General features: G+C 43.3%; 1 protein-coding gene across 1 annotated transcript in view; it reads right to left on the reverse strand.

Annotated features, from left to right (window-relative positions):
* The window catches only part of COL20A1 (collagen type XX alpha 1 chain), a 195,751-nt gene that overhangs the window by 81,596 nt on the left and 89,721 nt on the right, over nucleotides 1–24,434 (reverse strand). Inside the window, exons 20-21 of the mRNA XM_087889017.1 lie at nucleotides 19,147–19,185; nucleotides 10,787–10,925 (exon numbers count right to left, since the gene is read on the reverse strand). Of these exons, the coding sequence (XP_087745143.1) occupies nucleotides 10,787–10,925; nucleotides 19,147–19,185 (178 nt within the window). The remainder of the gene's footprint in view (nucleotides 1–10,786; nucleotides 10,926–19,146; nucleotides 19,186–24,434) is intronic.

A 24,434-nucleotide genomic window follows, 5' to 3' on the forward strand; every position in this document is an offset into this window, starting at 1 on the left:
TTCCAAAGGGTTGGAGCCCCCACAGAGAAGGCCCTCCCCCTGGGAGTCGCCAGGCGACATAATTTGACTGACGGTACCCTGAGTAGTCCCTCCCTGTGAGAACGAACTGGTCGGTGGGAGGCTATTGGTGGCAAAAGACGGTCTCGTAGGTACCCAGGTCCTAAGCCATGGAGCGCTTTAAAGGTGATAAGTAACACCTTGAATCGCACCCGGAAGACCACCGGGAGCCAGTGCAGCATTTAATTGAAGTAAATATTCTGTTTTCTTCTGAAACTTTTCTTTTCATGGATTTATCCATGGTTGGCCTACCCGGGGTTGAAAAGCTCAATAAATCACATGCCGGCGGGTGTCGCACATTGGCAGTTGTGATGCATATTTTGAATGACAGGGAGCCGCAGCAGTGGGGTGAAAGAGCCATATGCGGCTCCAGAGCCTCAGGTTGCTGACCCTTGCTTTAGAAAGATAAACTATCTCTACGGGCAATTGTTAGTTCCTGGATCGAAGACTATCAACAATAGTATAGCCTTTATTGTCATTGTACATCATGTATACAACAAAATTGATTTTAGCCTCATTTGGTGCAATCCATGACAAAAAAATACAAACAACATAAAATAGTATAAAGAATAATCCCTATGCAAGTAATTAGGGGGAGAAAAAGAAAGAAAAACTAGTCATACGTTTCCGCTGGTGCGTGGAGTGATTGTGGTTGTGTTTAAGAGTCTGACAGCCCAAGGATAGAAACTATTTTTAAACCTATTTGTTCGGTTGGCTATGCTTTGTTTTTATAATGGTTTTTTTAAATATATTGTAAGCCGCCCTGAGCCTCCGGAGAAAGGCGGCATATAAATTGGACTAAATAAATAAATAATAAATAAATAAATTGATGTCTTCTGCCCGATGATAAAAGTGTGAAGAGACACTGACCAGGGTGTGAATCAGTGGTGAAATCCAAATTTTTTTACTACCGGTTCTGTGGGCGTGGCTTGGTGGATGTGGTGTTGCTTGGCGGGCGTAGCTTGGTGGGCATGGTAGGGGAAGGATACTGCAAAATCTCCATTCCCACCCCACTCCAGGGGAAGTATACTACAAAATCTCCATTCCCACCCCACTCCAGGGGAAGGATACTGCAAAATCTCCATTCCCACCCCACTCCAGGGGAAGGATATTGCAAAATCTCCATTCCCACCCACTCTGGGGCCAGCCAGAGGTGGTATTTCCCGGTTCTCCGAACTCCCGCAAATTTCTGCTACTGGTTCTCCAGAACCTGTCAGAACCTGCTGGATTTCATCTCCTGGTGTGAATCATCTCTGAGTATCTTCCTTAGTCTGCTAAAGCAGCGAGACCTGGCGATGTCATCCAGTGGTGTATTAGAGGGCAACCAATATGGACCCCAGCCAAATTGAGGAGGAAACAGAGGCCGGTAACGATGAGGGGGAGCCCCTATTGGATGCAAGAGAGAGACGTAGGAGATGTTGTAGAGAACAGCTATTGCCACATCCTAAGAGGTGTGGTCAGGAGACGTAGGGCCACACCCTACAAAGTATAAAAGAGGTGTGACTGGGCTGGAAAGGCGTGGTGAACAATTTGTTGGCGTTTTGGATGCAGTGGAGTTACAACTATTAGTTTGGAGTTTTTGACAAGAGTCTGCATTCCTGCATTAGCCTGCTGGCCATCTGCCAAGACCTTTGAAACATTGCCCGGTAACTATTGGACTGATATACGCTTTGGAAGAGAACTATTTATTAAAGGGCCAGCTTCAGTCTCTCTAGCCTGCGTTTGTTACTGCCGGGCTATTTGAGCCTCTGCAAGGCCACTTGTGGCAGGGCACAGAACAGTGATGTGGGATGGCCGTGAATAGGCCTATGAGGTCCTGGAAGGGCAGGGTGGGGGGAGAGAGGCAGCGGGCACTGCAGTATCCCTGCCATTGATCATATGTGCAAATGACCGCAGATGTTCAGCAGTGTGTCAACTCATAAAGCATCCCTAGCCTGCTCTTGAGTTGCCATAGGCAAGGGGGATGGGAAACCGAAGCAGCACGGCAGCCAAAAACAGATGCACATTCCAGACATATCTCTCTCAAGGCTGCCTCCCAGGGTTACCCACAGCGGCCAGAGGGAAGTGATCTCTACAACCTGCGAAATTGCTCTGTTGACGAATGTGTTTGATGACACACCCTGGGGAGAAGGGGGAAACTGGGTCATGATTGGGGCGTAAATTACATGGGGTCAGAGCTGGCTTCACTTGGAACGTGTCAACATGAAGCTCCTAATAAATAACTGGATTTCTTTTGAAGCATGGCTCAAGGCTCATGATTTAATTAGGGCATCATCAGAATCCTGACCCAGTGGTTGCAACTTTGAAATGGGGTTGTAAGAAGCTTTTGATGAATCTGTCATAACTTTGAACAGTCATTAAGCGACCTGTCACATCTTGAGGACTACCTGTACTGCCAAAAGAAACCAACAAAGATGTTATCATCAGGAATCAATTTTTTTTTAAAGGAATCATAATATGATCTTCTCTTGAGGGCATTAGGTCCAACTTCTGCTCAGTGAAGAAATGTACAGGTAGTCCTTGATTTACAACAGTTCGTTTAAGGACCGTTCAAAGTTAGAGCAATACTGAAAAAGTGACTTATGACCGCTTTTCGCACTTATGACCTTTGCAACATCCTCATGACGATTAACTTTCAGACGCCTAGCAACTGACTTGTATTTATGACGGTTGCAATGTCCCGGAGTCATGTCACCATATTTTGCTATCTTCTGACAAGATCCACTTAATAATCACTGAACAACTGCAGTGATTCACTTAACAACTATGGCAAGAAAGGTTGTAAAACGGGGCAAAACTCACTTAACAACTCTCTAGTTAGCAAAGGAAAATTTGTGGCCGTAAGTCGAGGACTATCTGTAATGCGGCTAAGGATAAGGGAGCCTGCTATCTAGAACTTTCTCAATGTAGCTTTTTGCTAGCTTTTACTTAATATAAATTTATTGATGTCAATAAACCGAAAAGTAGGATATAATCCGATGTTCACCTCAAATGCTACTCGACTAAGGAAGAAATGCAATAAATATCTTCTTTGATGTCTTATTTTAATAATTGATCGGAAAGTTGGTCTGCCATAGCAATTTAAATTTTGCTCCTCTATGCTAGCTGGCATGAAAAATAATACTATTTGGAAGTTATATGACAGCTGCTACGTTTGATAGCTGGTGCAGTCTTGTGGTTAAGAAATGGATCTATGAAACAGTCCCTTGATTGAATTTCACCCTTTCCATCCTCGTACCAATTTTAGTCAAGTCATTCTGATGGATTCAGGTAATGTAAGATTAACGATAATGTTCTATATTACACGATTATTATGAGGGGTCTAAGAGAGAACATGTGACGGGAGCTGATGCAAAGGGTTAAAAAAATAAGCTCCTAACAGGTTGAGGGGGAAAAAAATATCATGAAATGCCAAAACAACTCCTGAATGAAAATGTCAGGGGAAAATTCAACTTATAACCAGTGGTGGGTTCCAACCGGCTTTACTACTGGTTCTATTCATGCACGCGCTTTGCGCGCGATCGCCACGCGCATGATTGCTTCGCTCGCATGCGCGCCAAACTTGCGCTCCACGCAAGCGCATTGGGTATCTGCCCAGCTGACGTGTGGCAATCCAGTCTGCCGCATCAGCTGGGCTAAAAAAGAAAAAATAAAGGTAGGAATAACGTGGGAGCGGGCGGGACAAAGCTCCCGGACAAAGAGAACCGGTTCGGTGACGTCACATCGTCACCGCTACCAACTCGAGTGAACCGGGCTTAACCGGGAGGAACCCACCACTGCTTACAACCATTTGTTTAGTGACTGTTCAAAGTTACAGCGGCACTGAAAAAAGTGACTTACGACCAGTTTTCATGCTTATGACCATTGTGGCATATTTTGATCACGGTCACGTGATCAGAATTCGGTTGCTTGGCAACTGGCATGTATTTATGACAGCTGCACTGTCCCGGGGTCAGTGATCGACATTTGTAACCTTCCCAGCTGGTTTCCAACAAGCGAACTCAATGAAGCCAGATTCGCTTAACGACCGCACGAATCAGTTAATTGCAGTGATTCGCTTAACAAATAGGGTTTAAAAAATGGACATAAAATTGGGCAAAGCTCACTTAACAACAATTAACCAGTGGAACAACTTGCCCCCCCAGAAGTTGTGGATGCTCCAACACTAGAAGTTTCTAAGAAGAGATTTGATAACTATTTGTCTGAAGTGGTGTAGGGCCGTGATGGCGAACCTATGGCACTCAACAACAACAAACAGCTTGAGAAGGCTGTTAGTTTTTGATCAATCAAGCAAACCCACATATTATTATTATTATTGGTCTATGCTGATTGCTCCTTTTTAATGACCAGATAATTATAAATTAAAGAGATGATATTCAGGATTATTTTTCTCTTTGGAACAACATTCAAATATCCTTAAAACACAGCTAAGGAGGTTTTCCTATTTGTTTGTTTTAAACTTCCACAAGTTCTGGCTGTAAGAAAAAACTAATATGAATCTCTGAGCATTTTAACGAAGGGCACCTGAGGGAATCTCACATATTCAATATGAAGAAGCTTAGCTTCTTTCAACAAGATTACAATTATCCTTATGTTTCAGCAATTAAACTTAAAAAGGAAGTTACAACTGCTTTGTAATAAGCCAGTCTGTTTCAATTTGCTAAGTTGTTAGCTATAATAGAATCAAATGGCATATAGGCTGAATTATTATGAAGCTCAGATTACCAAGAGGGCTGAGGAGCACTTCAACAGACAAAGTCATATTCCCAATTAGTGGAAACCTACCTATCTGCTAAGCAACATGAAGAAAACATATGCATTAGAGAAGCTTGTAATTATGCAGTAGAATGTTTAGAATTAGAAAGACTTATAATTAAAGTGAAGTATGAAGGATGGATGGATGGATGGATGGATGGATGAAGGGTGGATGAATTATGAAGATAAATAGATGGATGGATGAATGGATGGACAGATGACAGATATGGACGGATGAAGTGAGGGAGGGATGCATGGCAATAACTGTGTGATCGAAGCCCCATCCCCTCTTTACAGGCATGTATTTTGTGCACTATGTTAGTATGCTTTAGAATAGGTTTGCAATTTGCTTGCAACTATTGGCTGCGGGTTTTTGTTGTTATTGCTTTTTCAATGGCATCGTTTTTTGTTGTTTTTGTTGATGTTCTGGCCTGCATCATGGACCAAATGGGACATTAATCATTCTAGATAAATGGTTGTCCACTGCAGTCTCTTTTTAAAAAACCCCCAGGGATGGAGCTCCCACAACTTCCAGAGATAAGTCATTCCACTGATTAATTGTTCTCATTGTCAGGACATTTCTCCTCAGTTCTAGGTCTCTCCTTGATTAGTTTCTATCCATTGCTTCTTGTCCTAGCCTAAGGTGCTGTGGAGAATAGGCTGACTCCCTCTTCTCTGTGAGAACTCCTCAAGTAGTAAGACTGCTATCATATCACCCCTAGACCTTCTGTTTGTTAGACTAGACATACCTAGTTCCTTCAATCATTCATCATAGGGTTTAGCCTCTATACCCCTGGCCACCTTTGTTGCTCTTCTCTCTCTCTCTCTCTCTCTCTCTCTCTCATCTATCTATCTATCTATCTATCTATCTATCTATCTATCTATCTATCTATCTTGTTGACTCAGCCTTCCATCGTTCCGAGGTTGATAAAATGAGGACCCAGATTATTGGGGGCAATGCTGACTCTATAAACCGCTTAAAGTAAAGCACTGTGAAGCAGTCTAAGTGCTATTGCCATCTATCTATCTATCTATCTATCTATCTATCTATCTATCTATCTATCTATCTATCTATCCATCCATCCATCCATCCATCCATCCATCCATCCATCCATCCATCCAATCCATCCATTCATTGAACTACTGTTGAACTGCAGCTTCTAAAAAGCAAGGTCTTGTTACTATTTACCGTATTTTTCGGAGGATAAAACACACCTTTTTCCCCCCAAAAAGAGGGTGAAAATCTGGGTGCGTCTTATACTCCGAATGTAGCCCTGCCCAGCTTCTCAAACGGAGGTTTCAGAGGCTAAAAAAAGCATTAGAAATGAAGCTTCAGGAAAAAAGGCCCCCAAACAGAGCTTCAGAAAAGAAGCCCTTAAACAGAGCTTCAGAGGCTTTTTTTTTTTTTTTTTTTTTTTTTTGAAGCTCTGTTTCGGAGGCTTTCAGAGGCAGGAAAAAAGGTTTTTTCTGAAACAGAGTTTCAGTAGTTTCAGAGGCAGGAAAAAAAAAAGCAAGGCACAGAGGTCACAACCAAGAAACCTGTTGCTAAAATTCACCTTTGGGAACAGCTGATTGGGGATATTCCGGCAGGCTGATCCACCTGCCAAGCAGCTTTTTTCTTATTTTCCTCCCCAAAAACCAAGGTGCGTCTTATACTCCGAAAAATATGGTAAGTATGTCTTTAGAAAATTATACTCAAATTATAATTGGCATAATTTCGGAATTGTACAAATGCTGGAATTGTCCTCTCTTTGCATGCTTAACCATAACATCTAGAAGGTGTCACTGTTTCCATCAAAACTAATATTCGGCCATTGGGCTCCTCCAACCTTCACCATTTTAAATTATGTTTGCAGTATTGTGGCCCACAGACACACATAGCAGAAAAAGGTGGGGGTTGCAATGCTGCTTCTGTCAATTGGATTACCTTTGTCCCTTTTGCCAGTGCTGCTGGTCCTTGATGGCACAATGAACAGAAATCATGAATAAATACATACTAAATGCCTGCAGTTCCCTTAATCCGAACGTCTCTAAAAATGCTGATCGGATTTTCAATTTCCCTTTCCATCCTAAGGGAAAGTTGCAAACTGTATAAGAAGTTCAGAAAGCATATTGGCAGGCCTCAGGGCTCTAGATATTATTATTATTATTATTATTATTATTATTATTATTATTATTATTATTATTTAATCTTTAGTGAGATTCACAGCCTTTGAGGCTGGTTAATAGCTCAGCAGCTTGAGTCCTAACCAAGGACCTAGGAACTGTTAAGGTGGTATTATTATTATTATTATTATTTATTGGTTAATCTTTAGTGAGATTCACAGCCTTTGAGGCTGGTTAATAGCTCAGCAGCTCGAGTCCTAACCAAGGACCTAGGAACTGTTAAGGTATCATCGGAGGATGTAAGCTGTTCCGAGTAAGGTGTTTTTTTGTAGAGTCAAAATATTCAAGTCCGGCAAATTTAGAATTTCTAAATAGCAGGGTAGCCCTTTGGGTATTGCTCCGAGGGCTCCAATTACAATCAGGACAACACACGATTTCTTTTTCCACAGTCGCTCAACTTCAATTTGCAAGTCCCGATACTTTGTGATTTTTTTCTTGCTGCTTATCTTCAATCCGTGCATCACCAGGTATTGCAATGTCAATGAACCATACTATTATTATTATTATTATTATTATTATTATTATTATTATTATTATTATTATTTTAGAGAATTTAATAAGTGTGCAGGGGAACAATGCTACTTCCCTCCCCAAGGAGAGTCAAAATGGCAAGAGGTCTTCTGATGAATGTTGACTGAACATTAGAATAGTAATCCATGCGAGGCTTGCTAAGTGTCCATATTGGCTGCCTGTCACCTTTGAGCCATGCTGCAGAAGACTTGAATAAGGATCCTTATTTGAGATCCTTGTAGACCAAGATCATGGCTTTATCATCATCAAAGCTGGAGGACCATTAGAAGAATCTCTACGTCCCTGTTGTGGCCCGTCAGCGGCCTGTGCAGCTAATAGCTGATTCCAACAGCAAGGAGGCTGGTGTGGTGCTGCGCCAGCAGCCTGTGCAGCTGGCACTCGAGTCGGACAATGAGGAGGCTGGAGAAGTTGTGGTGCCAGAGGCGGGGATTCAGCCAGGGCCTTCAGAACCTCCAGAAGCTCCCATAAGTGAAGAGGAAGAAGAGGAGGAGCCTCTTCTCGATGCACGGGCGCGCAGAGCTGCCAAAAGGCAGGAGTGGCTCTTCAGGAGGAGGTCTCCTCGAGAGTAAGGCTTGGGGCTAATTGGCCGCTCCCTTAGCCTATTTAAGGAAGGACGACTGATGCAATTTGCAGGGAACAACTTCGTTCACTCTCCTTCGCGTCTCGATCTTAGTTCTCTGCAAATTGCTTCTGGGCTTTCTGCCAACCATAGTAAGATTACGATTATTTATTCTTTGGATTCTTGTAGGCTGTTAAGAAAGTTAATTAACAGCCTTTGTTTGAAAAAGACTGATTTAATTTAGTAAACTAAGGTTTGTACAGACTTTATGTGTGCTGCATTGTTTGGGGTCCATAGCTGGGGCAGAACAGTCTCCACCATTAAAAGCCTGAGACTCTAAAGTCAGTCAAGAGCTCTGGCTCCTTCAGAATGGGTGTGGATGGTCACTATATAGATTGCAGCTAAATATCGAAACGTTGAGTGGTTCTGGGATGTGGGTGAAAGAACTGTCAGAGTTTGTTGCAGCACATACAGGCAGACGATTAAGCAGGATTCAAAATATTGAAGGCATACAATACCCTTGTAGGTTTTTCCACATTGTAGAGAAGAGAAATAGCAAGTACAAACACAGCACAAAATGGAAGCACAAAATGGAGAAGGCAAAATGGAGGAAGAGAGAAGCTAGTGCCCTCAAGCTTATATACCAGGGATCCCCAAACATGGCAGCTTTAAGACTTGTGGACTTCAACTCAAGTCTTAAAGCTGCCAAGTTTGAAGATCTCTGTTATATACAGAACAATTAAGCCACACCCAGGCTCCAAACTGTCTTTTATGGTCCCATACAACAAATACTATGTTTCAGTTGCCAAACAGCCCTCATTGTCTGACTTGTTGCTGTGCCCTATTCCAGCTCATGAATATACTCTGACAAGAACATCCTTCTATTGTCTTAATTATTGTATTAGTACACTGAGACTGTCAAGCAATGGGATTCATTTGGAGCTATCCAAGGTCCTGTTTGGGATGTCCTTGGTGCTCTGTGAACTTGGTTGTTTTCTTGCAAAACTTTCATTACCAAATGAAACACTGATTATGTTACTTAGTATGGTAATGAAATGCCTGTAAGAAAACAACCAAGCTCAGAGAGCATCAAGGACCCCACAGTTCAACCCTGAGCTACAAATATTCTCTTCTAAAGGTCCTGTTTCCTATTGTGCTTTGCTTGGTCTTCTGCTGTCCTTAGTTTCCTTGTGGATATGTTGGGAGAACCTGGCCTGGTGGCATAGCTGATTAAGCACTGTTACAGTGCACCAGCTGCCTGCAATTACTGCAAGTTCAAATCTCACCAGGCTCAAGGTTGACTCAGCCTTCCATCCTTTCTAAGGTAGGTAAAATGAGGACCCAGTTTGTGGGGGCAATAAGCTCACTTTATATAAATATACACAAGTATGAAGGCTATTGCTTAACACATTGTAAGCCGCCCTGAGTCTCTGGAGAAGGGCAGCATATAAATCCCCCCCCACCAAAAAAAATACATGATTCTGTGAATTCTGTCAACTTCCCACTCCAATGGATTAATTCAATAAAAACACACAATAATGCAAGCACATAGTATAATGAGAAGACGAATAAATCCATTGGAAAGTTGCAGGTAATAAGGTCTAAGAATGGGCTTGCAGGCCTCACTGAACCAAAGTTTTAAACTAACATAATTACAAAATGTACCAGACATATTTCTAATATGTGCTGACTTGTGTGCTGCATTTTCTGCAAAGTATGTACTTGTACGGATATATTTAGAGCAGGAAGAAATTGAGATGGTGGGAAATGAGGAACTGAAAGTAACAAGTGACTGAGAGCTTCAAATGTACAGGGGTGTTTACAGAAAGTGACGGTCAGTAAGAAAGTAAGAAAGAACAAGGAAGTGAAACTATGGAATGCATATGTCAGTAAAAAAGAAGGTATAAGACAGGGGTCAGCAACCTGTGGCTCCAGAGCTGCATGTGGCTCTTTGGGCCCTTTGCTGTGGCTCCCTGTCAGGTGATCCCACCGCTGGCTGACCCATCCCTCACCCTGTCTTCCCAGTCACTCCTCGCCTGGCCTGAGAACGTAAGGGTGACGGCGGGGGATGGAGAAGTGGCTAGGGCAGAGACAGAGAGATACAGAGAGAGGGAGAGAGAGAGAAAGACATAAAGAGATACAGAGAGAGGGGGCAAGAGGGGGGAGAGAGGGAAGGAGGAGGAGAGAGAGAGATGTCAAAAGGATTTTATGGTTCCCGGTGTTTTTTAACAACTGGTTCTCTGCCCTAATGACTGGCTGGGTAGGCATGGCTAGGGGAGGTCATGTGACCGGTGGAAGTGAGTGACATCGAGTTGGCCACTCCCACCCAGGTTTTGTGGCTCCCGGTGTTTTCTTTTCTGTGGGAAACGGGTCCAAATGGTTCTTTGAGTATTTAAGGTTGCAGACTCCTGGTATAAGAAATGTGGCTTGAGATGGGAATGGGTCCTTTGCCCAATAGGAGTCCTTGTAGGACCTGCTATGTGTCATTGGACCCCCATTGCAATGGTTTAATAATGTAAATTTTGTTGTGAAATTGCATTGCTATGTTGGCTATTCATGTTCCAAATTGCTCATGAAATAAACATCTGAATCTTAAAGTAAAATTTATTGCGTGTGGTTTGTCTGTGTCCCTCTTTATTGGGATATTTTTTATGACAAATGCTTATGGAAAGATAATTCATTTGCAGTCAAACGTCCTTAATTATTTTCTCTTTTTACCTTGTTTTCCGGGTTAATTGGATATCTCTGTAGAGAGTGTAGGTGTGAGTGCCTAAGAAGATGTAAGGTTCCATAGCAACCCCCTTGATGGAGGCATACTCCTTGTCCATCAATCCAAAGGCCTCCATCATGTCAAAACCTGTGAAAAGGAGACCATATTGATCATGTAAACTCGTAATTCCTAATCTCATGAATTTTAAGATGTGTGGACTTCAACTCCCAGAATTCCTGTTCTGCCCCAGCTACGGACCCCAAAGAACGCAACACACACAAAGTCTGTACAAACCTTAGTTTACTAAATTAAATCAGTCTTTTTCAAATAAAGGCTGTTAAATAACTTTCTTAACAGCCTATAAGAATCCAAAGAATAAATAATCGTAATCTTACTATGGTTGGCAGAAAGCCCAGAAGCAATTTGCAGGAAACTGATAAGAGAACTAAGATCAGGACACGAAGGAGAATGAATGAAGTTGTTCCCTGCAAATTGCCTCAGTTGTCGTCCTTCCTTAAATAGGCTAAGGGAGTGCCCAATTACTTTACTTTACTTTTACTTTATTTTTATTTGATTTATATACAGCCCTACTCCCGAAGGACTCAGGGCGGTGAACAGCCAACAATAAAATACATATATACAAAATTTAAAAAGCAGAATTAAAATTGAATTAAATAGTTTGGCCCAGACCAATTAAAACCCCAATCAATTTAAAACAAATTTAAACTTTGAGTATTAAAAATATTAAAAAATATTAAAATTATTAAAATTGTTTAAAAAGAGGGAGAAAGTTAGGCCAGGCCCGCCTGGTGAAATAAAAAGGTCTTTAGAGCATGGCAGAAGGTGCGCAGATCTGGGATCCTCCGTATTAGCCCTTACTCTTGAGGAGGCCTCCTCCTGAGGAGCCACTCCTGCCTTTTGGCAGCTCTGCGCACCCGTGCATCGAGAAGCGGCTCCTCCTCTTCTTCTTCTTCACTTAAAGGAGCTTCTGGAGATTCTGAAGGCCCTGGCTGAATCCCCGCCTCTGGCACCACATCTTCTCCAGACTCCTCATTGTCTGACTCAAGTGCCAGCTGCACAGGCTGCTGGCACAGCACCACACCAGCCTCCTCACTGTCTGAATCAGCTACTAGCTGCACAGGCCGCTGATGGGCCACAACAATTCCCCAGTCAGCATGTAATGGAAGGAACAGGTTTCCAAACATAGAAAATGGTTTATACTAGTGTTTCTCAACCACAATAACAGGATAACATAGTCGAAAGGGACCTTGGAGGTCTTCTAGTCCAACCCGCTACTCAAGCAGTAAACCCTATGCCAATTCTGACAAATCATTGTCCAATTTCTTCTTAAAAACCTTCAGTGTCAGAGGATCCACAACTTCTGGAGGCAAGTTGTTCCACTAATTCATTGTTCTGTCAGGAAATTTCTCCTTAGTTCCAGGTTGGATCTCTCCTTGATTAGTTTCCATTCTTGCTTCTTGTCCTGTTTTCAAGTGCTTTGGAGAATAGCTTGACTCCCTCTTCTTTCTGGCAGCTCCTGAGATATTGAAACACTGTTATCATGTCACCCCTGGTCCTTCTTTTCATTAAACTAGACATACCCAATTCCTGGAACTGTTCTTCATATGTTTTAGCCTCTAGTCACCTAATCATCTTTGTTGCTCTTCTCTGCACTCTTTCTAGAGTCTCAACATCTTTTTTGTATTGGGTTAACCAAAACTGGATGCAATGTTCTGAGTGTGGTCTTACCAAGACGTTATAAAGTGATATTAAACTTCATGTGATCTTGATTCTATCCCTCTGTCAATGCAGCCTAAAACTGCATTGGCTTTTCTGGCTGCCGCAGCACACTTCTGGCTCATACTTAAATGGTTGTCCATGATAATTCCTAGATCCCAATTGCAGTTACTATTATTATTACTACTATTACTACTACCTTAACCCTAACCCTGGCAAATTTAGACTGTCTGGACTTTAACTCCCAGCATGCTTGCTGGGGAATTCTGGGAGTTGAAGTCCAGACATTGTAAGGTTATTAAGGTTCAGAAACACTAATATAAATATTGCAAAAGCAGATGGGGGAGGGATTTTAGAAGTGCCCATCAGGGGCGGGTTTCAAAAACCGTCGCTACCGGTTTGCTCGTAGGCACTCGTGTACGTGTGCAGAAGCGTCTGGGCGGGTGGGCGGAGCCTGCCGCCACCGCTGCTACCAGTTCGACCGACCCGGGACGAACTGGTAGCAACCCACCACTGGTACCCATGATTTATTTATTTATTTATTTATTTATTTATTTATTTATTTATTTATTTATTATCGGACTTATATGCCGCCCTTTCTCCACAAGGACTCAGCAATAAACAACAAGTCCAATTAAAATTCAACAATAAAAACTAAAATTCCCATTAAATCCCCATTCAGTCCAGGCCAGCTTGGCGAAACAGCCATGTTTTAAGGTCACGGCGAAAGGAGCGAAGGTCGGGGGCTACCCGGAGCTCCAAGGGGAGCTGATTCCAGAGGGTAGGTGCACCCACAGAGATCTACTGCTTCATCTGATAACCCTTTAAAGAGCCACTGACAAAGAAGACCCTTGATCATTCAGCTAGCTCAGTCTGGATTTTTCTGACACTACAGATAAAAAGCCAACTGTCTCATCGGCACTAAAAGTAGCATTTCTCAGGAGGAAAAAAAGAATAAGTCTGCACACACAGAGATTAGCTGTGGGTCTGCAGATCATCCTAGAGACCTTAGCAAAATGCACAGGTTTGCACTCGGGAGACTGTGCGTGAATCAACCGTAAACTTCCTTGCCATTAAATTGCATCAGATCACACACTGCAATGAACAAGGTTGGTTGCCTGCTGCCCCATTTTTACACACCATCTGCCTCCTTCTCTTTTTAAATTGCTAAGCAGGGTTGACTTTGGTGAATACATATTCTTCCAGAGGAGGAAGAGGAGGATGGGGAGGGAGGGAGGGAGGAAAGGACGGAAGGAAGGAAGAAAGAAGAAAGAGAGAGAGAGAGAGAGAGAGAGAGAGAGAGAGAGAGAGAGAGAGAAAGAAGAAAGAAAGAAAGAAAGAAAGAAAGAAAGAAAGAAAGAGAAAATGAATACATACTATTCTTCCATAGAAGGAAGAGGAGGATGATAGGGGAGGGAGGGAGGGAGGGAGGAGGGAAGGAAGGAAGGAAGGAAGGAAGGAAGGAAGGAAGGAAGGAAGGAAGGAAGGAAGGAAAGAAATGAATACATATAGTATTCTTCCATAGAAGGAGAAGGAGAAGGAAAAGGAACAGAGGGAAGGGAAGGGAAGGGAAGGGAAGGGAGGCAGGAAAGGAGGGAAGGAAGGAAGGAAGGAAGGAAGGAAGGAAGGAAAAGAGAAAAAGAAAAAAGAAAAGAAAAGAAAAGAAAAGAAAAGAAAAGAAAAGAAAAGAAAAGAAAAGAAAAGAAAAGAAAAGAAAATGCATTTTTGAACCAGGGAACATATTCTCTAACATATGAATCACTTTGTGAAGCCTTCAATGCAACCAGACTTTGCCATCAAGAAATCCGCCCCTCCTTCTGTCTTTGTTTCTCCATCTGAATTTATGGAAAAGCTGAAGCTGGGGACGAGCAAGAAAGGAGGAAGAATTGTGAAACAGGCATGTTTAAAAACATTTCAATTATTATTTTTCCATCTGCCAGCTTGATCGCTACAGCTTCATTTCTGATGATTATCTTGAAGACTGACGTCAATCGAAGGAGGGGATGTCCTGGTTTCGAATAATTCAAATGCTGGCTGAGTTCAATTTAGTAGAAGCCCCCAGCCATGCAATCTCCTCATTGAAATTTCATTTGCACCAAACTATTATAAAAACATGCAAAAATAAGTGAGGTACTGCATGTGAAAAATATGGCTGGTGTAATACAGGTAGTCCTCGACTTACGACCACAACTGAGGCCAAAATTTCTGTTGAGTGAAGCGAGACATTGTTTAAGTGAGTTTTGATCCATTATACAACTTTTCTTGCCACAGTTGTTAAGTGAATCACTGCAGTCGATAAGTTAGCAACCTGGTTGTTAAGCGAATCTGGCTTCCCCGTTGACTTTTGCTTGTCAAAAGGCTGCAAAACATGTGACCTTGGGACACAGCAACAGTCTCCCTTCCCGAGCACCTGAATTTTGATCACATGATCGTGGGGGATGCTACCAAGGCCATAATTCTGAAAAAATGGTCAAAAATACTTTTTTCAGTGCCGTTGTAACTTTGAAGGGTCATTAAGTGAACTGCTGTAAATCAAGAACCACCTGTACCCTGTTTTCCCCAAAATAAGACATCCCCTGATAATAAGCCCAATCGGGCTTTTGAGCACATGTGTTGTGGCCCATCAGCAGCCTGCGCAGCTAGTAGCTGATTCCGACAGCGAGGAGGCTGGTGTGGTGCTGCGCCAGCAGCCTGTGGAGCTGGCACTCGAGTCAGACAATGAGGAGGCTGGAGAAGATGTGGTGCCAGAGGCAGGGATTCAACCAGGGCCTTCAGAACCTCCAGAAGCTCCCATAAGTGAAGAGGAAGAAGAGGAGGAGCCTCTTCTCGATACATGTGGCTCTTTAGGAGGAGGTCTCCTGAACGAATGGTTGTAAGTGTTGTGGCCCATCAGTGGCCTGTGCAGGTAGTAGCTGATTCAGACAGCGAGGAGGCTGGTGTGGTGCTGCGCCAGCAGCTGGCACTTGAGTCGGACAATGAGGAGGCTGGAGAAGATGTGGTGCCAGAGGCAGGGATTCAGCCAGGGCCTTCAGAACCTCCAGAAGCTCCCATAAGTGAAGAGGAAGAAGAGGAGGAGCCTTTTCTCGATGCACAGGTGCGCAGAGCTGCCAAAAGGCAGGAGTGGCTTCTCAGGAGGAGGTCTCCTCAAGAGTAAGGCTTGGGGCTAATTGGCCACTCCCTTAGCCTACTTAAGGAAGGACAACGACTGATGCAATTTGCAGGGAACAACTTCATTCATATTCCTTCGCATCTAGATTCCAGAAACGTTTGGTTCGGCTCTTGTTTCTCTCTTGTCAGTTTTCCTGCAAATTGCTTCTGGGCATTCTGCCAACCACAGTAAGATTACGGTTATCTGAAATACTGTACCTCAGAATTGAGTTATGATGCTTTGGATTCTTGTCGGCTGTTAATGAAGTTAAATTGTTCAGAAAAGACTGGTTTAAACTGTACTTGTGTTCGAACAACTACTAAGAAAGCTCATTAGTAGTCTTTAATTAGTAAACTAAGGTTTGTATGGACTTTGTGTGTGCTGCGTTCTTTGGGGTCCGTAGCTGGGGCAGAACAGCATGGCAATCAGGCCAAGCACTTATTTCAGGATTAAAAAAAATATAAGACAGGGTCTTACTTTCGGGGAAACACGGTAGTTGCAACAGGCAGTGCTGGATGACTTTCTGGATTTTATTTTATTTTTCTTTCCAGTCGAAGGAAAATAAAAGATAAAGGCATATTCACTAGAGGAAGGTTTCCATTGGATTTCCTGGTAGGTTGACATACTCAGTGGGAGGTCAATGCAGTGACTGCATCGAGTATTTTTAACCAGATATTTTGGTGCAATCAAAGAATTTTAAGGAGGGAAAACAATTCCTCCAGGAATCTTCAAAGTAGTGCTGGAAGCTCTAATTATCGGTGACATTTTTGTAAAAAAAAAAAAAAAAAGACTTCTTATCAAGAAGCATATGAGATGGTACCATCAGCAAGTGGATGAAGCTAACTGAGAGCAAGAATAGGTCTGTTATAGGCTTGGAGGTAGCAATAGCAATAGCACTTAGACTTATATACCACTTTATAGTGCTTTACAGCCCCCTCTAAGCGGTTTACAGAGTCGGCGTATTGCCCACAACAATCTAGCTTCTCATTTTATTGCCCACGGAAGGCTGAGTCAACCTTGAGCTGGTGAGAATCGAACTCCTGGCAGTGGGCAGAGTTAGCCTGCAATATTGCGTTCTAACCACTGCAACACCAGGGCTCAAGGTAGCAATAGCGATAGCATTTAGGTTTATATACCCACCCCAAAGTGCTTTCACAAACAACTATATTTGCTTAGAGGGAGTGCTCGACATATGACCGCAGCTGAGCCCAACATTTCCATCGCTAAGCAAGGCAGGTGTTGCGGCGGTTTTGCCCCACTTTACCGCACCTTTTTTGCCACCGTTGTTAAACAAATCGCTGCAGTTAAGTAAGTTAGTAAGGAGCCGGGGTGGCACGGTGGTTCGAATGCAGTATTGCAGGCTAACTCTGCCTGCTGCCAGGAGTTCGATCCTGAGCGGCTCAAGGTTGACTCAGCCTTTCGTCCTTCCAAGGTGGGTAAAATGAGGACCCAGATTATTGGGGGCAATACACCGACTCTGTAAACCGCTTAGAGAGGGCTGTAAAGCACTGTGAAGCGGTATATAAGTCTAAGTGCTATTGGTATTGATAGGTTGGGTATCATGTGACCTAAAGGGCTGTCATTTGGCACTATATTGTCAATCACTTTATGTTATCTATCCTTGTGGTTTCCTTCATAAAATACAGGAGTGGTTTACCACTGTCTCCTTCTGCATAAGATGAAAGCATGTTTTTATCAATATCACTAAAGGGATCTTCCACTGCCAGCATCTTCATATATTGCTGTTGCTGTATATATTTATTTATCTGTTTGATTTATTTTATTCCGCCTTTGTTACTTCATATGTAATTCAAACATATCTAATACTCCTTCTTTGTCCTGTTTTCCCCACAATAACAACCATGTGAGATGGGATGGGCTGAGAAAGAATAACTGGCCCAAAGGCACACAGATGGCTTTCATGCCCAAGGCAGAACTATAACTCACGGTCTCCTGGTGGTTGGCCCAAAGTCACCCAGCTGGCTTTCATGCCTTAAGATGGGACTAAGACTCACAGTCTCCTAGTGATTGGCCCCAAATTACCCAGCCGCCTTTCATGGCTGAGATAGGACTAGAACTCACCGTCTCCTGGTGGTTGGCTCAAAGTCACCCAGCCAGCTTTCTTGCCTGAGGCAGAATTAGAACTCACTGTCTTCTAGTCATTGCTTCAAAGTCATCTAGCTGGCTTTCATGGCTAAGGCAGGACTAGAACTCACCGTCTCCTGGTGATTGGCCCAAAGTTACCCAGCCAGTTTTCATGGCTAAGGGAGGACTAGAATTCACAATCTCCTGGTTTCTAGGCCAGCATATTAACCAGCATATACACCAAACCCTCTGCTTGCTTTAGCTGGGATAACCTTCATGCATTGAGCGACCCTGCTGAAATTATAAACAGTACTCTCGGCATAGACTTTATTATTTATTGATTTGTCAATTTTTTTAAACCATTTCTCCTTAGCTCATCCCTTCCAGAAACACACACACACACACACTCATGCACACATACCCCATGGTAAGGCATCACGGAAAGATTTTGGGTTGAAGAATAAAAATGGCTTTGGATTCATATTAAGCCTCCTCCACTTCTGAAACAATATTATATGATGCTTGCCACATTTCCCAACATAGTCTACTTATTCAAGCACTTTATTAACTAACGATGCTCTCTTTGGTGTTTTAATACCCTAGATCAATAGTTCTCAACCTTTTCTTCACCATGGACCCCCCCCCCCCACAAATACTTTTTATGGAAGAAATATTTGGGTTAGATAGGAAAGATGTAGACAGAGACTAAGACCCAAGGGAGGAGTTTGGGAGGCAAGTCAAAAAACAAATAAGAATATACTGAAGAAATACTGAAGCGGGCAAGAGATGATGGTTAGAAAGGGAATGCTGTTTAATATAAGATTGGCTTTACTAAGAGCTAGAATAAAGGTAGAAACAAGGGGGAATATTACTAAACATATTTTTATATAATATACTAAAAGTAATAGCTAGATATAAAGATTACACATTGAAAGATGATATCACGATGTACGTTTAAATAATATTGTGATTGTTACTGAAATGGCGCAACTAAACAACTAAACAATGAAGGAACACACTCTAATACAAATATGTATAATAACACCACAATTACATAAGTATGATTAATGTAACAAATATTATTAATATTACTATTTTTATTTGTATTTAAATGAATGATACCCAGATGCCTCACTGTTCATATAATGATATTGATGTATATCCAAAATTGTTTTAAAAAATACTTTTTGTGGTCACGGACCATGGCCATGGACCCCCTAAGACTTAAGATTTAAATCATATTTTTCAAGCTTTCGTGGACCCCCCCACCATGACGACATTGCAGCCCTCCAGAGGTCCAATGACCTCAGGTTCAAAACCACTGGTCTAGCTCTTTGAGGGAGCAAACAGGAAGAAGAACTTATTCTTTGTAATCAAAGAACAAGCTACAAGGCCTACCTTGTATGGGGCCATCCGTAGAGCGAAGCGAAGGGCAGCCTGCAGAAGGACAGAGAATAGGGAAGGATGAAGAGGCAGGGAAACAATCAACAGATATTTGAAATTTGCAGAGAAGAGCGGTGTGTAATAAAAGCATCTTTCACATGGGACAATGTTATTTATTTTGGAAATGAAACCTCTGCAAGAAAACCACCAAGCTAAGAAAGCACCAAGGACCCCACAGTTCGACCCTGAGCTCCAGAGATTCTCTTGCATCTGTGGGAAGAATGTATATAAATTTATATAACTACATTAGAAATATTGTACAGGGAATCATAGGTTAACCAACCCAGGTCTCCAACAAAGTTACGGATTACAGCAGGGGTGGGCTTCAAAAATTTTAGCAAGGGTTCTCAGCCCGGTTGCTGGGTGGGCACGGCCATGGTGGGCGTGGCCTAGTCAGTCTCCTGCACCACAGCAGGGTGGGTGGGTTTGCCGTCCCCGGGCTCCAGGGGCATTCCTCGAGCCTCTGAGAGGGTGAAAATGGCCTCCCCAGGCTCTGGAGGCCCTCTGGAGGCCAGAAAAGGGCCTGTTTGGTTCTTCCCAAACTTCTGGTAGACCTGTTTTTCACCCTCCCCGAGCTTCCAAGCGTGCTCTGCACTTACCTGAATCCAAAACGGGACTCCTGGGAGGGGCAGGACAGGGTGGGCAGGGCCAGCCAGGAGTAGGATTTGGGGGTTCTCTGAACTGCACAGAATCTTAGCTAGAGGTTCTCCCGAACCCCTGCAAACCCCCAGCAGCCCACCCCAGGAATACACCCTCCAAAATCCTTTAAATTTACAGTACAGCAAAAAATAAGAATTAATTAAACACTTATTACAAATTATAAACACACACAAGCAAATGCACAAAACTCAATACAATGTAGACATTGCTCAAAGTTTGAAAAGAACAGACCCAATCCACATCGCTTGATTTAATCAACCGCTTCTCCAGGTCTACACATCCATGCCCTTCACACCCTCAAAACCCATACCAAGGACAAGCTCCCCTATAAAACAGCCCTGTTGTACCCCATTTTCTCTGTAGATATCCCCACAGACTAACCTCTTTGTTTTGGGAGAATAAATAAATGTTCTTTTCTCACAGCTGTCTGGATTTATTTTGATTTGTTCTCGCACAACCCCAGCTTGAGTTGGAACCCCAAATCATTCTTCTGACATTTCTAGTCCTACTTACCTCTACCTCAAACTTTATCTACCTCTAAAGCAGTGTTTCCTCAACCTCAGAACTCATGGGTGGACTTCAACTCCCAGAATGCCCCAGTCAATACTTTGAGGAGTAGAGAAGGAGGTGTCCAATCTTGCTAATTTGCTGCTATTACTTCTTCCGTCATAGAGGTTCCTCATTCCACCTTCTTGGTTTGTCAACTTTTTCTGGGGGTTTTTTTGTAGGGTTTTTTTGAGGAGGGGCAATTACAGCTGTCACAGCAAACGTTTTGTGTCTGCTTAGTTTCCTAACTGTTCATTTCCTATTTCTAATTGCCTCTGCTTTTATTAGATTCCCCATTGCAAAATACGCTTTTACTGTGAAGTCAAATCTTTGTTTAACCCACAAAGGAATTCTAGCCACCACAAAGACTCCATGAGTAATTGTCCTGATGTATTCTATTAATTATTAATCTATTATTTATTTATTTATTTATTAATCAAATTTCTATACCGCCCTACTCCCGAAGGACTCAGGGCGGTGAACAGCCAAGATAAAATACAGATAATACAAATATTAAAAATCCCTTAAAATTATTAAATATTTTGGCCGAAACACAGATTAAAACACCCAATTTATAAAATCACGAATTAAAAATTTAAAAGAGGAGAGTTAGGCCTGCTGAAATAAAAAAGTTTTGAGAGCACAACGAAATGTGCGCAGGTCCGGGATCCTCCGTATCTCTGGGGGGAGCTCGTTCCAGATCGTAGTTCCCCCACAGAGAAGGCTCTCCCCCTGGGGACCGCCAGTCGACACTGTTTGGCCGACGGCACCCTGAGGAGCCCCTCTCTATGGGAGCGTACTGGTCAGTGAGAGGCTATTGGTAGCAGAAGGCGGTCTCGTAAATACCCCGGTCCGATGCCATGGAGGGCTCTAAAGGTGGTAACCAAAACCTTGAAGCGCACCCGGAAGACCACCGGGAGCCAGTGCAGCTCACGCAGGAGGGGGGGTCACATGGGAGCGCCACATCGCTCCCATAACCACCCGCGCGGCTGCATTCTGGACCAGCTGGAGCCTCCGGGTGCTCCTCAAGGGGAGCCCCATGTAGAGAGCATTGCAGTAGTCCAGGTGGGAAGTAACGAGAGCATGAGTGACCGTATTTAACAAGTCCCGATCCAGAAAGGGACGCAACTGGCGAATCAGGCGGACCTGATAAAAAGTTCCCCTGGCCACGGCCGTCATGTGCTCTTCTAAAGACAGCCGTGAGTCCAGGAGGACACCCAAGTTGCGAACCCTCTCCATGGGGGCTAACGACTCGCCCACAATAGTCAGTGATGGCACCAACTGACTATATCGGGATGTCGGAAACCACAGCCACTCGGTCTTGGATGGGTTGAGCCTGAGTCTGTTTCTCCCCATCCAGATCTGCACGGCCTCCAGGCACCGGGACATCACTTCAAGGGCATCATTGGGGTGGTCCGGGGTAGAGATGTACAGATGAGTGTCGTCAGCGTACTGATGGTATTTCACCCCGAAACCACGGATGATCTCACCCAGCGACTTCACATAAATGTTGAACAGAAGGGGCGAGAGGACCGACCCTTGTGGCACCCCACACACAAGGGGCCTCGGGGTCGACCTCTGCCCCCCTGTCAACACAGACTGTGACCGGTCAGAGAGAAAGGAGGAGAACCACCGTAGGACGGTGCCCCCCACCCCTAACTCCTCTAGCCAGTGCAGCATGATACCATGGTCGATGGTATCAAAAGCCGCTGAGAGGTCTAATAGGACTAGGACAGAGGAACAACCCCTGTCCCGAGCCCTCCAGAGATCATCAACCAACGCGACCAATGCCGTTTCCGTGCAATTCCGTGCAATTATCAGGGTAAAGAAGAAAAAACACTTCCCCTTTGTTTGTTTCAATGTCAAATCTATTGTAGGAAATAAAATGAGTTGTTTAGGATAAAAACACAACCGTTTCAACTTGTCCCTGTATTGGGATCCTCCTGCCTTCCATTTTTTAAATTCATCCTTTGTAGGACAGAAAACATGGTACCAACCAGACATTACAAAGGTAGAGTTAAAGGCACTTTGATGGATAGTTCTCCGTTTGAATAGACTGAGCGACAAAAGATGCCTTCAGAAACCAAAACATTGCATTTAACAGACAGTCCTTGACTTATGACCACAATTGAGCCCAAAATTTCCATTGCTAAGCAAGACAATTGTTAAATGAGTTTACGACTTTTCTTGCCATAGTTGCTAAAAAAAATAAGACCACCTCGAAAATAAGCCCAAGTGCTTATTTTCAAGTCTAAAAGAAAATAAGACTCAGTCTTATTTTCTGAGAAACACGGTAGGCAAGCAATTGCATGGAAAACCAGCGCTGGTTTTGTTTTTTCAGTACCAATATGGTGTTTCCAATAAAGTTTTACTTTTCGGAATTAAAAGCTCCCAAGAGAGTTTCCTTGATTTGGGTTCACTAGTTGGACAGTTGACATCGGAAAATGGTCATAAGTCAATTTTTTCAGTGCTGTTTTAACTTGAACAGTCACAGATGAACGGTGGTGAGTTGCTGACTACCTATGTTTCAGTGGTGGGTTCCTCCCAGTTCGGCCCAGTTCAGCTGAGCCAGTAGCGGTGACAATAGGATGTGTCATATCTGTTGAACCTGTTTAAACTCTTGCCACCGGGCTTCAAAGGGCCGCCCTACAGCTGATCAGTGTTAAAAGGCAGGTGGTGGTAGACCAGTGCGCTCCAAAAACAAATGGATAGACCGGTGCCTCCAAAAACAAATGGGTAGACCGGAACGCTCTAAGAAGAAATGGGTAAACCGGTACAGCTCTGCAAGCAGTTAAAAGCCTGGTAGACTAGTACCTCTGCTAAATCCTAAATAATTGTCACATGACCATCAAACCATGCCCACAAAATAAGCCATGCCCACAGAACCGGTAGTAAAAAAATTTAGAACCCACCCCTGCTATGTTTGCTTCTCCATCAGCCCAAGGGCTAGGCCCAAAGGCAGAAAATGTGGTATTTATTTGAAAAAAATCAGAGATACCTGTGAAAAAAAGAAAAATACTCAAGAGGATATTTCCGTTTGTGAAGTCCACATTGAGTCTGCTTCAAGCATATCATCACTGCTGTCATTTCAAAAGAGTAGTTCAAAGCTTCTTTTAAATCTAACAGTGAACAAAGAATCATAGAGTTGGAAGGTATCTGAGAGCTCAGTTAGCCCAACTCTTTATTCAACGCATGACTCATTAGAGCAGTGTTTCCCAAACATAGTGGTAGAATAACAGAATTGGAAAGGACCTTGGAGGATTTCTAGTCCAACCTCCTGCTCAGACAGGAGACCCTATCCAGGGGTGTCAAACTGGTGGCCCGTGGGCCGGATGCATCATGCACAGGCCACGCCCACCCCGGCTCCGCAAAGGCAAAAAACGTCACAATACATCAAGTGACGTGATCAAGTTTGACACCCATGCCCTATATCATTCCGGACAAGTGGCTGTCCAGTCTCCAGAAGAAAAAAGAGCCTTGGTAGTACAGTGGTCTAAGGCACCCTGTTATTAAGCTGGTTATTAAGACCAGATGCCTGCAATTACTGCAGGTTCAAATCTCGCCAAGGCTCAAGGTTGACTCAGCCTTCCATCCTTTCTAAGGTAGGTAAATTGAGGACCCAGTTGTGGGGGCAATAAACTGACTTTGTATAAATATACAAAAGAATGAAGGCTATTGCTTAACGCATTGTGAGCCGCCCTGAGTCTCCGGAGAAGGGCGGCATATAAATCAAATTTTAAAAAAAAAAAAAAACCTCCAGGGATGAAGCAGCCACAACTTCTAAAGGCAAGCCGTTCTACTGGTTAGTTGATCCAACTGTCAGGAAATTCCTCCTTAGTTCTAGGATGATTCTCCCGATTGGTTTCCACCCATTGTCGACATATAGAACAGTGAAGTTCCAGAATAGTAACAGAATCTTGACAGAGTTCCTCTCTGCCTTGTCTCGTATGAAACAGAATCAAGGTGGAGTTATTTTTATGGGGGGTTTCTTATGCTTTTCACTTTAACAGAACATCAGAGATCAAAAGGACCTCGGA

The sequence above is a fragment of the Pantherophis guttatus genome, chromosome 3, assembly GCF_059756535.1.
Source record: "Pantherophis guttatus breed Tessera chromosome 3, ASM5975653v1, whole genome shotgun sequence".
Taxonomy (NCBI): Eukaryota; Metazoa; Chordata; class Lepidosauria; order Squamata; family Colubridae; genus Pantherophis; species Pantherophis guttatus.